Source organism: Saimiri boliviensis, chromosome 5 (genome assembly GCF_048565385.1).
Source record: "Saimiri boliviensis isolate mSaiBol1 chromosome 5, mSaiBol1.pri, whole genome shotgun sequence".
NCBI classification, from domain to species: Eukaryota; Metazoa; Chordata; class Mammalia; order Primates; family Cebidae; genus Saimiri; species Saimiri boliviensis.
This window is the reverse complement of record NC_133453.1, coordinates 80,192,602-80,208,757: the sequence shown is the minus strand read 5'-3', so window position 1 is coordinate 80,208,757 and position 16,156 is coordinate 80,192,602. Positions and strand designations below refer to the sequence as shown.

The following is a 16,156-nucleotide window of genomic DNA, read 5'->3' as shown; positions in this document are numbered from 1 at the left end:
ACAGAGACTCACACAAATCAGGGTGGCCGTTTCAACTGGTTCCTGGAACACCTAGGAGACAAAGCTGGCCATTCAACTGAAAGGGAGGGGGCAGAGACAGGGAGCCAGGCGATCTGCCTCGGCGGTTACCACCCTCACAAAACAAGCAATCTAAAATGTTCTGGATTGAAAGTTTCACTGCAAGTGCAGCTGGAACCAGGACGGTCCAGCTCAGTGGGGGGAAAGGGTGACCACCACAACCAAGGCAGTTCACACTGCAGCTGGGCAGAGCCTGCAGCACCTCAGCAACACCTCTGCTGGCAAACTGTGACTAGACTACTAAGTGTTGGGCAGGGCATCTATGAAAAAAGGCAGCAGCATGACAGGAACTTATAAATAAAGCCAACCTTCCTAGGACAGAGCACCTGGGAAAAGAGGCAGTTATGAGTTCCGCTGTAGTAGTCTTAAAAGTTCATGTCCAGCAGCTCTGCATGGAAAAAAAAGAGCTCCCAGAACAGCACTTGAGCTCCTATAAGGGACAAACTGTCTCCTGAAACAGCTCCCCAACCCCCATATGCCCAAAGAGGCACCTCAGGCCAACATCTGGCAGGTACACTACTGGGACGAAGATAACAGAAGAAACTGGCAGTGACCCTTACTGTTCTGCAGCCCTCGTGGGTGATCCCCAGGCAAGCAGGGTTGGAGTGGACCTCCAGCAGTCCTGCAGTGAGGGGCCTAACTGTTAGAAGGAAAACTAAGAAACTGAAAGAAATAACTTCTTCATCAACAAAAAGGCCATCCACTCAGAGACCCCATATGAAAGTCACCAACTACAGACCACAGGTAGATAGATAAAGCCACTAAGATGAAAAGAGACCAGCACAAAAAGGAGGAAAACACCAAAAACCAGAACGCCTCTCCTCCTCCAAAGGATAACAACTCCTCACCACCTAGGGATCAAAGATGGATGGGGAATTAATCTAATGAATTGACAGAAACAGGCTTCAAAAGGTGGGTAATAACAAACTTCTCAGAGCTAAAAGAACATGTGCTAACCCAATGCAAAGAAACTAAGAACTTAGAAAAAAGGTTAGATGAGATGCTAACTAGAATAAACAGCTTAGAGAAGAATATAAATGACTTGATGGAGCTGAAAAACACAGCATGAGAACTTCGCGAAGCACACACAAGTTTCAACAGCTGAATTGACCAAGTAGAAAAAAGGATATCAGAGATTGAAGACCAACTCGATGAAATAAAATGAGAAGGCAAGAATAGAGAAAGCAGAGTGAAAAGAAATGAACAAAGCCTCTAAGAAATATAGGATTATGTGAAAAGGCCTAATCTATGTTTGACAGGTGTACCTGAAAGTGACGGACAGAATGGATCGAAGCTGGAAAACACTCTTCAGGATATTATCCAGGAGAACGTCCCCAACCTAGCAAGCCAGGCCACCATTGAAGTCCAGGAAATATAGAGAACACTACAAAAATATTCCTCAAGAAGAGCAACCCCAAAGAACATAATCGTCAGATTCACCAGAGTTGAAATGAAGGAAAAAATGCTAAGGGAAGCCAGAGAGAAAGGTCAGGTTACCCACAAAGGGAAGCCTGTCAGACTCACAGGGGATCTCTCAGCAGAAACCCTACAAGCCAGAAGAGAGTGAGGGCCAATATTCAACATCCTTAAAGAAAAGAACTTTTAACCCAGAATTTCATATCCAGCCAAACTAAGCTTCGTAAGTGAAAGAGAAAGAAAATCCTTTATGGACAAGCAATTGCTGAGAGATTTCATCACCACCAGGCCTGTCTTACAAGAGTTCCTGAAAGAAGCACTGAACAAGAAAAGGAATGACCAGTACCAGCCACTCCAAAAACATACCAAATGGTAAAGACCATTGACACAATGAAAAAAATGCATCAACTAACAGGCAAAACATTGAGCTAGCATCAAAATGGCAGGATCAAATTAACACATAACAATATTAACCTTAAATGTAAATGGGCTAAATGCCCCCATTCAAAAGACACAGACTGGCAAACTGGATAAAAAGTCAAGACTCATTGGTGTGCTGTATTCAGGAAACCCATCTCATGTGCAAGACACACATAGGCTCAAAATAAAGGAAGGGAGGAAGATTTATCAAGCAACCGGAGAGCAAAAAAAAAAGCAAGAGGTGCAATCCTAGTCTCTAATAAAATACACTATAAACCAACAAAGATGAACAGAGACAAAGAAGGGAATTACATTATTGTAAAAGGATCAATGCATCAAGAAGAGCTAATGATCCTAAATATATACATACCCAATACAGGAGCACCCAGGTACATAAAGCAAGTTCTTAAATACCTACAAAGAGACTTAGACTTCCACACAATAATAGTGGGAGACTTTAACACTCCACTGTCAATATTAGATCAATGAGACAGAAAATTAACAAGAATATCCAGGACTTGAACTCAGATCTGGACCAAGCAAACCTAATAGACATCTACAGAAATCTCTACCCCAAATCCACAGAATATACATTCTTCTCAGCACCACATCACACCTACTCTAAGAATGACCACATAACTGGAAGTAAATCACTCCTCAGCAAATGCAGAAGAATGGAAATCATAACAAACAGTCTCTCAGACCACAGTGCAATCAAATTAGAACTCAGAATTGAGAAATTAACTTAGAACCACACAGCTTCATGGAAACTGAACAACTGGCTCCTGAATGTCTCCTGGATAAACAATGAAATGAAGGCAGACATAAAGATGTTCTTTGAAATCAATGAGAATGAAGACACAACGTACCAAAATCTCTGGGACACATTTAAAGCTGTGACTAGAGGGAAATTTATAGCAATAAATGCCCACATGAGAAGTGAGGAAAGATCTGAAATCAACACTCTATTGTCAAAATTGAAAGAGTTAGAGGAGCAAGATCAAAAAAATTCAAAAGCTAGCAGAAGACAAGAAATAACTAAAATCAGAGCAGAACCAAAGGAGATAGAGACACAAAAAACCCTTCAAAAAATCAATAAATTCAGGAGCTGTTTTTCGAAAAGATCAACAAAATAGACAGACTGCTGGCTGGATTAATAAAAAAGAAAAGGAAGAAGAATCAAATAGATGTAATAAAAAAAAAAAGGCGTATCACCACTGATTCCACAGAAACACAAACTACCATCAGAGATTACTACAAACAGCTCTATGCACATAAACCAGTAAACCTGGAAGAAATGGATAAATTCCTGGACACTTGCACCCTCCGAAGCCTACACAAGGAGGAAGTTGAAACCTTGAATAGACCAATAACAAAGGCTGAAGTTGAGGCAGCAATTAATAGCATACCAACCAAAAAATGTCCAGGTCCAGATGGGTTCACAGCCAAATTCTACCAGACATACAAAGAGGAGCTGGTACCATTCCTTCTGAAACTATTCCAAACAATACACTTCCCAAATCATTTTATGAGGCCAACATCATTCTGATACCAAAACCGGGCAGAGACTCAACAAAAAAAGGAAACTTCAGGCCAATATCCATAATGAACATAGATGCAAAAATCTTCAATAAAATACTGGCAAACCGATTGCAACAGCACATCAAAAAGCTTATCCATCATGATCAAGTAGGCTTCATCCCGGGGATGCAAAGCTGGTTCAATATATACAAGTCTATAAACGTAATCCACCACATAAACAGAACCAAAGACAAAAACCACATGATTATCTCAATAGATACAGAGAAGACCTTTGACAAAATTCAACAGCCCTTTATGCTAAAAATTCTCAACAAACTAGATATCGAAGGAACATATCTCAAAACAATAAAAGCTATTTACAACAAACCTACAGCTAATATCATACTGAATGGGCAAAAACTGGAAGCATTCCCTTTGAAATCCCAAACTAGACAAGGATGCCCTCTCTCACCACTCCTATTCAATATAGGATTGGAAGTTCTAGCCAGAGCAATTAGGCAAGAAAAAAAAATAAAGGGTATTCAATTAAGAAAAGAGGAAGGCAAGTTGGCTCTATTTGCAGATGACATGACTGTATATTTAGAAGACCCTATCATCTAAGCCCAAAATCTCCTGAAACTGATAAACAACTTCAGCAAAGTCTCAGGATACAAAATCAATGTGCAGAAATCACAAGCATTTCTATACACCAATAATGGACTAACAGAGAGCCAAAGCATGAGCAAACTCCCATTCACAATCGCTACAAGGAGAATAAAGTATCTAGGAATACAACTAATGAAGGATGGAAAGGACCTCTTCAAGGAGAACTACAAGCCACTGCTCAAGAAAATAAGAGAGGACATAAACAGATGGAGAAACAGTCCATGCTCATGGTTAGGAAGAATCAATATTGTGAAAATGGCCATACTGCCCAAAATAATTCATAAATTCAGCACTATCCCCATCAAGCTACCAATGACCTTCTTCACAGAACTGGAAAAAAACACCTTAAACTTCATATGGAACCAAAAGAGAGCCCGCATAGCCAAGACAACCCTAAGAAAAATGAACAAAGCTGGAGGCATCATGCTACCTGATTTCAAGCTATACTACAAGGCTACAGTAATCAAAAATAGCATGGCACTGGTACCAAAACAGAGACATAGACCAACGGAACAGAACAGAGGCCCTAGAGGCAACGCCACACATCTACAACCATCTGATCTTTGACAAACCTGAAAAAACAAGCAATGGGGAAAGGATTCCCCAATAGTGTTGGGAAAATTGGCTAGCCATGTGCAGAAAGCAGAAACTGGACCCCTTCCTGACACCTTACACTAAAAGCAACTCCAGATGGATTAAAGACTTAAACATAAGACCTAATACCATAAAAACCATAGAAGAAAACCTAGGCAAAACCATTCAGGACATAGGCATAGGCAAGGACTTCCTGACTAAAACAACAAAAGCATTGGCAACAAAAGCCAAAATAGACAAATGGGACATAATTAAACTCCAGAGCTTTTGTACAGCAAAATAAACAATCATTAAAGTGAACTAGCAACCAACAGAATGGGAAAAAATTTTTGCCATCTACCCATCTGATAAAGGGCTAATATCCAGAATCTACAAAGAACTAAAACAGATTTACAAGAAACAAACAACCAAACCCATCCAAAAGTAGGCGAAGGATATGAACAGTCACTTTTCAAAAGAAGACATGTATGAGGCCAATAAACATGAAAAAATGCTCATCATCACTGATTATTAGAGAAATGCAAATCAAAACCATGTTGAGATCCACCTCACGCTAGTTAGAATGGTGATCATTAAAAAATCTGGAGACAATAGATGCTGGAGAGGATGTGGAGAAATAGGAACACTTTTACACTGTTGGTGGGAGTGTAAACTAGTTCAACCATTGTGGAAGACAGTGTGGCGATTCCTCAAGGACCTAGAAACAGAAATTCCATTTGACCCAGCAATCTTATTGCTGGGTATATACCCAAAGGATTATAAATCATTCTATTATAAAGACACATGCACACTTATGTTCATAATGGCAGTGTTTACAATAGCAAAGACCTGGAACCAACCCAAATGCCCATAGATGATAGACTGGACAAGGAAAATGTGGCACATATATACCATGGAATACTATGCAGCAATAAACAATGATGAGTTTGTGTCCTTTGTAGAGACATGGATAAATGTGGAAACCACTACTCTCAGCAAACTGACACAAGAACAGAAAATCAAACACTGCATGTTCTCACTCACAGGCAGGTGTTGAACAGTGAGAACACATCGACACAGGGAGGGGAGCATCACACACTGGGGTCTGTTGAGGGGGCCAAGGGAGGGACAGCAAGGAGGTGGGGAGGTCAGGGAGGAATAACATGGGGAGAAATGCCAGATGTAGGCAATGGGGGATGGAGACAGCAAACCACACTGCCGTGTGTGTACCTATGCAAGAATCCTGCATAATATGCACATGTACCCCGAACCTAAAGTACAATTAAAAAAAAAAAAAGAAACACAGCATTCCAAGTTTTGATGCATGCATTTAAGATGTGATAATTTACAAAATAAAAGCAGGATACCAGAACACACATGTATATTTATGTAAGTGCACATATATACATATGCATATACACTATCTAAGTGTACATATATGAACAACCAAACAGAAACTAAGAATATTATAATATCTGGTAAAGTCAAATAGGGGTGCTTTTTTCCTTCTAAGGTAAAAACTGTAGTGTACCATTTACACTGAATTTGTGTGTAAGTGTTTTGAATAAGTGCCACGTGGCATTACTATTTGTTATCATGCTCATGCTTAATAAAATTGTTCTTTCATAAAATTGTAAGATGTGTATGTTATTATACTTTTTGGGATGACTGTCAATGAAGAGCAGAAACAAATGAAAAATTACATTTATATAATATCATAGCTAACTACAGAAAACTTAAAATGTTCATACTGGTAGAAACGCGTGACTCTGAATCTAGATTGATCCTTTTTCTAGAAAGGTGAAGGACTAAAAGTTGTTAAAAATCTGTAAAACAATGAGTAACAAGGACAAGTAGAAAATGAATTTGGTCCCAAATTTTGAATACTAGCATACGTGTTAGTATTGGTATTTTATTATTATTACTATTTTTGAGACCAAGTCTCACTCTGTCACTGAGGCTGGAGTGCAGTGGTGTGATCTCGGCTAACTGCAACCTCTGCCTCCTGAGATTAAGCAATTCTCCTGCCTCAGCATCCTGAACTGCTGGGACTACAGGCATGTGCCACCATGACTGACTAATTTTTTGTATTTTTTTAAGTAGAGATGAGGTTTCACGGTGTTAGCCAGGATGGTCTCGATCTCCTGACCTTGTGATCCACCCCCTCAGCCTTCCAACGTGCTGGGATTACAGGCATGAGCCACCGGGTCTGGCTGGTATTGGTATTAGTAGAGTAAGAACTCACTTTGACTTTTAAATAAGATCAAGTACTTTATAAAAAATATAAATTAATACATTGATAAATGAATAGGATTGTATTAGTATATAACAAAATAAAAAGTGGCTACATAATTCTATGAATGGCTACTAAGCAAAATCAGGTGTTCATCTATACTTAAAAGATGTGAAGGAAAAAAAATTCCGTATTCTTGTGGTGGTACCACATTCTGGTACCATAGCAAGTAAAAATATAAAAATAATTATGTATAAAGATTTAAAATTATTAAACAAAACAGAAGACAAAGACCACATGTTATAGACACATAGTATGATCCAATTTTTTTTTCAATACACTACAAAGAAATATATGAAAATATTATTAGTGGCCATCTCTAAATATTAAGTACAATTTAAACTTTTTTCTTTTTGTTAGTCTGTAATTTTCTAATTTTCTATAATTAATTTGTATTATTTTGTAATTAGCAAAATTCAAAATGGAAGAAAATCATGGAAAAGCTTGGGCATATGCTCACCTGACCACACTCTTGCTGCATGCCAGTTCATTGATCAGGAAAGCCAGGACTGAAGCTTTCTGTGCTGGAGTGTGAGCCTGAAAAGCTTTGGTCTTCAGACTTTCAGTAAGCTCGGTTTGTCCACAGTGGGCTTCCATAAATATCTGTAAAATCTCGGAAACATTGTCTCGATTCACACCAACATTCAGCAAATGTTCTCCAAGAGCTGTTTTAGCCTATAAAAGTTTGGCATTTTTATCAGTATTCCTCATAACCATGTATAACATGAAAACAATAAGATTAAAAATACTTATATTATTTGATCTAGATATTACCGACAAGGGCTTTATTCACTATTTTTTTTAATGAAAGAGACATAAAAATAGTCAAAAGTTAAGAGAGACAAATATTTAAGTACTTGTCTCTTCTTTTCCCTCTTCTAATCCTTGGTTCCAAGTCAGGCAGGGAGAAGAGTATGCAAATTCATGGGTAGCAGAAGTTTTAAATTACCTATCAAGCCTTCCATGACTATAAAAGCAACATCAACCTTTTCCCAGGTTTTATCTGGACATTTTTATCAGGAATGACAGAGTGCGGAGGATCAAAAACAGTATTGTGTTTTCTGCCTTTAAGGTGTCATAAGTTTTGCTGATGAGGGAAAATAAATAGGGAAACAATGAGGGAGATAGAAGGGAAACACTGAGGGAGATAGAAGAAACACAGGTGCATCTGAGAGGTTCTCTCTCCACAATATTACCTAGAGCAAAGCTCCCTGGGATGTATACTGTATTTGGAATTAAGATAAATATGGACCTATTGAGGATTCACTGAGTAGCACAAGGTCTTAACGTTCTGGTCTGTAGGTGCCTTGATTAGCTTCAGTTATTCAGAGTGACTGAGAGAGAACAAGGCATAATTTCAGAAGGCACATACAAGTTCTAGTGACCTTATGAATTATGCATTCTGTTGTTCATGAATATCACGTAAGAATTTCCTTAAATCACCTTGGTCTTCGCCTACAGCTAGAGGAAAAAAGAGTAATTTGAGAATGGTCTACATTCCTTAAGCTTTACAACCAGGTTTTCTTTGTACACAGTATAACCTGACACAAATCTACATTTAACTTTGTGAGACATTATGCGGAAAAATTAGATCAATCTACATAATCTTCTGTTAATATGCTAAAGCTATCTACCAATGCACTGACAGCACAAATTTAAAACATTTTATATTTTGTTTTTTTTTTACCTTGTATCCTGTAATTAGACCTGGATCACATACAGCAGCTGAGAGGAGCCTCACAAGCAAGTCTTGTACTTCACCCATGCTGTCCCCTATATTTAGCAATCCCTCTTGAAGAACACTCAGGTTTGGAACATCAATATTCACATCAAAGCCCAAAACTTTACCAAAGTTTCGTAAGAACTGCACCACCATGAGACAGTCTGAAAATGTACTTCCAGAGAGAACAAGTCCTGGAATACGAGGCAACTCTGGCAAAGGCTGAAAATAAAATAAAATATAAATAAAGTAAAAATAGCTTAATTTTTAAAAAGCCATGATTTCATAACTTCTAAAGTAAAATAAGCTGCCACTTTTTTTTCCTCTTGTACCAGTAGCTTCCTTTGGGATGCTAAATTATCTGGGGGCATTTCTGTAACCCCCATGGAACTAAGCATAGCATCTTGAAGTAAGTATCATCATACAAGTAAGCAACCATCAATAAATTTTGGCTGAATTCAATTATGAACTTAGATCTTTGCAAAAGAGACACTAATTTTAATCAACTTGCATATTAAATCAACTGAAATATCCATATCAACAAAACACAGATTATATAACTGGAGCAAAAATTAAATAAAATACAAACATTTCAAAAGTACTTTACCATGGACATATTTATAGGGCATGTACATCAATTTCTTCTAATGATGATGACATGTTTAAAAATATACTTTTTTGGCCGGGCGCGGTGGCTCAAGCCTGTAATCCCAGCACTTTGGGAGGCCGAGGCGGGTGGATCACGAGGTTGAGAGATCGAGACCATCCTGGTCAACATGGTGAAACCCCGTCTCTACTAAAAATACAAAAAATTAGCTGGGCATGGTGGCACGTGCCTGTAATCCCAGCTATTCAGGAGGCTGAGGCAGGAGAATTGCTTGAACCCAGGAGGCAGAGGTTGCAGTGAGCTGAGATCGCGCCATTGCACTCCAGCCTGGGTAACAAGAGCAAAAACTCTGTCTAAAAAAAAAAAAAAAAAAAATCATACTTTTTTTTTGTAGCTTAGAACCTAACAGTATGTATCTGTGGGCTCTGTGGTTAGAGAAAGTAGTACCATCTGTTGCTAATGAATGCAGACAAATAACTAGGTCCACATAACTAGAATCCGTGACCCTATACATAAACCCAGTTATAATGCAATTAAGGCTGTTAGCTTTCCCTGTATTTAGGTAAAACATATACATGAGTTTCAGTATTAAAATTAGCTGTCTCTGTTGCTATTTCTCAAATATGCTCACATATTAACATTTTAATGACTAATTCCAGTACTAGTTGTCACCAACATTTTAAAAATTCAATAAATAGGTAATCTAAATTTAAAACAATTTTGCCAGTGAATGAGAGCCTAAAAAAGTACTTTAAATTAGCTGGGCATGGTGGCGCATGCCTGTAATCCCAGCTACTCAGGAGGCTGAGGCAGGAGAATTGCCTGAGCCCAGGAGGCGGAGGTTGTGGTGAGCTGAGATCGCATCACTGCACTCCAGCCTGGGTAACAAGAGCGAAACTCCGTCTCAAAAAAAAAAAGTACTTTAAATTTTAATTGAAAAAAAAAGTGACATAAATATTTCTATTTATCTGAATTGGCCTTTGTTCAATACCCTGTATTTATTCAGGTAACCAATTGAAGACTTTTTCTATTAATACTGTATGGAAATACGAAACTACAGATAATAGCTCATCTCATACAAATATTGTATATTCTACTTGAAAACCAGTAATCCTCACTCTCCCTTTTTCTTGAACCACATGAAGCATACACACTTCTACGTAATTCTAACAATTTACATAACAAAGCTAAGCTAATAAAAATATGGCTCAAAATGGACTTACATACTTGATAGAGTACATATGAATTTAAATGAATATAAAAGATACAAGAAAATGAAGCTCACTTAGGATTTAGAAAGCTTGATCACTATGAGCTTATTAAATGTGTTAACTAATTTATATACCCATTCTCTGCTTAGGAAAATTTAAACATCCAAATGACTAAAACTACTAACTATATTCTCATTTTTATTTAGAAGCATTTATGCTGAGTAAATAGAATGTTAATACAGTTCAATCCAATCTAGGGTACTAAAAGTTTGCTTTAAGCACTTTAGAAAAGAGCTTACATAAATCAAGAGACAATAATTACTTGCATATCATTTGAATATTGCATAAGTAAATACATAGCCTACTAATGAAGTACAATAATATAGAGATGAAATCCATTATTGATATTTTTCTGGAAGTACTATCTTCTTAACTATAGTCAAAACATAATTGATTTCTACTTAAAAGCATATGAAATTATGCTGGTTGTCAAGATTACAGCAAGCTTTCTAAATTTATACTTTTACATTTCAGCAACATTACATGTCTGTGAAGCACTATGGAAGACAAAACACATATGAGGTCCTTTGGTTGGACACGATTTCTTGGCTTTCAGGATGATAAACAGTATAGGCTCTGGAGTTTAACAAACTGGAGTTTGAATCCAAATTGCCATTTATTAGTTGCATAATCTTAGGCAAGTTCCTTAACATCTTTGTGTCTCAGTTTTCTCATGTGTAAATGGGAAAAAATACCAACATCAAAGGATTGAATTGAGATTAAATGACAAAATTCAAATAAGTGCTTAGCATAGTCCCAGCATGCAGTAAACATGTTCAAAGGTTAGCCACTTAAAGCACTGAAGTAGGTCAGGCTGGGTGCAGTGGTTCATACCTGTAATCCTAGCACTTTGGGTGGCTGTGATGGGTGGGTCACCTGAGGTCAGCAGTTCGAGACCAGCCTGACCAATATGGTGAAACCCCATCTCTACTAAAAATACAAAATTTAGCCAGGCATGGTGGTGGGTGCCTGTGGTCCCAGCTACTTGGGAGGCTGATACAGGAGAATTGCTTGAACCCAGGAGGCAGAGGTTGCAGTGAGCTGAGATTGCGCCACTGCATTCCAGCCTGGGCAACAGAGTGAGGCTCTCAAAAAAAAGAAAGATGAAAGAAAGCACTGAAGTAGGTCATAGATTATAAATCCTAATTTATTTAAATATCTGTAGGTATGTGGGAAGGAGTTAAGATTTGTCCATGCCTGGAATCCCAGCACTTTGGGAGACTGAGGTGGTTGGATCACTTGAGCCCAGGAGTTGGAGACCAGCCTGGGCAACAGAAGACCCTGTCTCTACAAAAAATGAAAATAACAAAACCAAAAATCTAGCCAGGCATGATGGCACATGTCTGTGGTTCCAGCTACTCAGAAGACTGAGGTGAGAAGATAACTTGAGCCTGGGAATGAGAAGTTGAGGCTTCAGTGAGCTATAATCCTGTTATTGCTCCATTTCAGCCTAAATGGCAGAGTAAGACCCTGTCTGAAAACAACCAACCAACCAACCAACCAAACAATAAAACTGCCATTTCCAACATCCAGAGAGGTTTACTGGTAGCTATCTAGGAAAGGTAAATTGACCTAGAGTTGGAAATTCACTGCTATAGTTAAAAATGAAAGGCTTTCACAATAGCAGCTCTGGCAAATAAATCAGGTAAGAAAACTGGAAAAATTAATTAATAAAATGGTGTGCATGACATATAAATTACCTTTTGGTCTGCTAAGCACATGTCTTCATTAGGCTTCTTTAGTTCCTTTGCCATTTCTAATTCTAATCTTCGTTGCTCTAATTTACGCTCTTTATTTAATCTTTTCTCATCACGTTTTTCTTGCTTCAACCGTTCTTTTTCCTTAAAAAGAAAATAATGTACACATATTCTTCTTAATCATTGTATATGTTGGGATAAACTTAGAATTATATAGCAACAATGTATTATTTTTCTTTTCATTAATCTTACTCTCTGATTTTCAAAATAATCTTGACTGCATATATTTAATATCAATATTAGATTCAACCTAGACTATTTTGTTATTCAAAATTCATTCAATCATTTGCCATGTTATAAGAATAAAATATTTATTAATAAAAGCAGGTACTTAAAATGCACATGGGCAACTACATATCTTACTAAAAGTTATCAGCACAAATTTTAGTGTGGCTCCAGGAAGCAAAGGATTTACAGCAGGAAAGTGGAAGTAACATGTTTGAATTTGCAAAAGCAGTTCTTTCAAAGCGAATTAGCTAGTCTTAAGATAGCACCTGTGATGAAAGAAAAATATTATTCACCACCATAAACAACACTTAAAAGAGAATGTGAAATCAATTCTGAAGGCAATTTCAAAAGCATTAAAAATGTTTTGGTAATGGCAATAGTATGGAAATAACTGACTTGTCTATTGTAGGGAATGACTTTTTGTTGGAGGAAGTAAAGACATTTTCTATTATAATATCATTACTTTATCATCTATCTCAAATATGGCTCTCATTTATTTAGAGGAGAGACAAGAGTAGAATCATAAGTCAATTCTAACCTACTACTGCACATGTGCCACACATTGCTAATTGGTTTACTTTTGTAAGGATGATTCTATCTCTTCCTTGATTAAAAGTCTTTTAATTTTCTATCAAAATAAGGTCTAAGTCTTTACTTTTGAATTCCAGACTCTTCTTTTCTAATCTTACTTCTCACATTTTTTTTTCTGTGTAGGTTTAGAATTTGCTATTCCTGATGGAATATTTATTTCCTTAGTTGCTTATATTTGTTCACGCCAATCAAAAAGTTCATTTTTCTGATCTTGCATATTTAAATCCTAATTAAATACTACCAATTTCTATTACGTCTCATAGCTCTTAACTCTGATTTTAACATAGCACTCATTGCTTTCTGTACTATATTACTATTTATGCCCATATTCTAATCATCTCCATTTCAATTATCACTGGTAAGTGAGTACCCTGACTGCTGCTGAAGGGAATTGCCAAAAGGGAGAAAGAGAGGATAGGGAAAGAACATGGGACCAGAGAGTAGAAAAATTGCTAGCAGTTTCAAGACTGGAGTGTAGGTTGCAAGTTGAAGAGTTGCTTAATATTATGATAGCCAGAGGCCAGATCATTAGGGCCTTTTTATGACATGCACAAGTTACTGTTCATTTTTATATTGCCTCTGAATTTCTGGGTTACTGATTCACGCAGACATTTTGGGAGGACAAATGATAAGGAAGCTTATGTTGACATCAGAAAAGTTCTATAATTAATTTTACCAGTTATAAACCAAAAAGCAGTTTCTGAGGGTCTAACAACAAAAGATAGATATACACAATTAACATGTAATAGTCTCACAATGCAGGTACAGATTTTCAAATCAAATAATTAGGCAGTATCCGGAAGTGCTATTACTCCTGGCCCTGAGACAAACGAGCAGCAGAGTCACTGGTAGAATAATTTTTTCCCCGAGAATTGAAATTTTGATTCTTAAACACATGAACTGTTGCTCTAAGAACTTTCCAAAGAAGGGAAGATTTAAGTTTTTGGTTCCTCACCAGAGCAATGAATTAGGATCACCAACAGAAAAAAGCATATTAAATATCTCTTACTAATTTCAAAGAAGCTACTGTAAAATTTTCTGCTACACTCATGTGCCACATGATGTTTTAGTCAATCAAGAATTGAACATACTGCAGTGTCTACGCCATATAGCCTAGATGTGTAGCAGTCTATACCATCTAAACTTTGGGTATGTTACTCCATGATGTCTGCACAATAATGAAATTGATTAATGACACACTTCTCAGAATATATTGTCATCGTTAACTGACATGGCTTTACATAGAGCTAACCTGGATCTCTTAATGATTATATTTATAACAACAATTATAAATATAATAATTGAGACTACTAGTTACTAAAGTGTTGAAAATGGTTACTATTACTTTTTAAAAAGAAAGAAAACCCATGTAACACTCATGTTTTCTTCACTGTGCCAACTTTCCTCTGGTAGCAATCCTAGAGGTACATACACACTCCATAGATACATGGGCAACAAGCTAGAATGCACTGAATGCCATAAGATGGATTATATATTCTTGGACTATATGAATTTTAGCTGGTGATTTTTTTCCAATTATAAAAGCATAATATGGAATATAATATAAAAGTCACATTGATATTTATGACTAAATGGAGATTGCCAAAAAATTATAGAAGTTGGTGTGACCTTTATCAGTTAAAGACAAACATTTATTACTGTTTACTGTTAGGCATACTTTAATTAAAATGTGGAGTATCTCAATTCAGTATGAATTGTATAGAACTAACGTACATTCTGTGATTCTGGTACAAGGTGACACTTAAAGAGCGAAAGCTTCCAAGGTCCCCTCAACCACCAAATAATATTTAGAATGGCATATAAACCTGTCACAATCTAGCTCCACACAAGTTCTAGTCTCACATCTCACAATTCACAGTGGATTTCCCATGTTCCAGCCATACTGTATGACACACCTGTGTGGAGAAGACAGCACAACCCCTTTGAAGTTACTGCTTGGATGATTAATGGTGAATGAAGCAACACCAAAGCCAAGACAGCATGTACATGAGGTTAAAATGGCTAACATCCTCTTTTGTATCCCACTCCCAGGTCTTGTTTAGTCACAATACTGTACCTCTGTATATGCCACACCTATTGTCTAGAATGCCCAGTTCCTCCTCCTTTACAAAAAGTCTGTATAAAGCCTGTTTTTTTTTTTTTAATCCTTCCCACAACTCCTTCAGACATTTTGTACTTCCTGCTTTTGAGCTTCCATACAACTTACTATAGCATTTGTTGCACTGTGTAGCAACTGTTTTTTTTTTTTTTTTTTTTTTTTGTTTAAAGTTGATCTCTCTCACTCAAGTATAAGCGTCGTCTAGAAGGCAGGGGAAATAACTTACTCACCTGTTTCTTCACGGACCTATTCAATTCTCCCCTGGACACCTAGAGAAAGTTTTTAATGATTTTATCTTTCTCTTAGACTCTCAGCCTGTATCAGTCCAACTTTCCTCTCCCATTGGTCTCCATAGTCTAAGTATTGTTCTTACTTCTGACTACAGTTGTGATATGACTGTAACAGATACATTTGGTATGGAATATAAAAATATTTGACTATATGGTATGGCACATAAAAACATTTGAGTATTTATAAATTTGCTAAATGATTAATTCTTCAAATGACACAAACTAAAATTAAGGTACCATTTTGAACTGGTCATTAAATGTATTCAATAGGCAATTTTTTCTTCACTTTAAATATTTTACTCTGTGGACAAACATAACTGATATCTTCTTCTATTTTCAGTTTAAGAGTATATACAAATCTTGAATCCAAAAGTGGACTTCAATGCATTTATTAATAGTATTTAGATTACATTTAGAAATTTTAAAAATATCTAAAGTATATTTCTAACATTTACTTCGACATTATTAATTTCTTAGCCATATAACATGTATTGTGATTCGATATGCTTGCAAACAGACACCTCCCCTATAAAAATTAAGCAGATTTGTTATCCAATAATTTTGCCAAAAACTAAAGTTTTAAGTGGCAGTGCTACTTTAGGCCAA

General features: G+C 36.8%; 1 protein-coding gene across 26 annotated transcripts in view; it reads right to left on the bottom strand.

Annotated features, from left to right (window-relative positions):
- BAZ2B (bromodomain adjacent to zinc finger domain 2B) overlaps positions 1–16,156 on the bottom strand; it is a 423,693-nt gene that overhangs the window by 60,438 nt on the left and 347,099 nt on the right. For all 26 annotated transcript variants that reach the window (XM_074399602.1, XM_074399607.1, XM_074399604.1 and 23 more), the window contains 3 exons: positions 12,266–12,406; positions 8,655–8,909; positions 7,428–7,642 (listed from right to left, as the gene is read on the bottom strand). In XM_074399602.1, the coding sequence (XP_074255703.1) occupies positions 7,428–7,642; positions 8,655–8,909; positions 12,266–12,406 (611 nt within the window). The remainder of the gene's footprint in view (positions 1–7,427; positions 7,643–8,654; positions 8,910–12,265; positions 12,407–16,156) is intronic.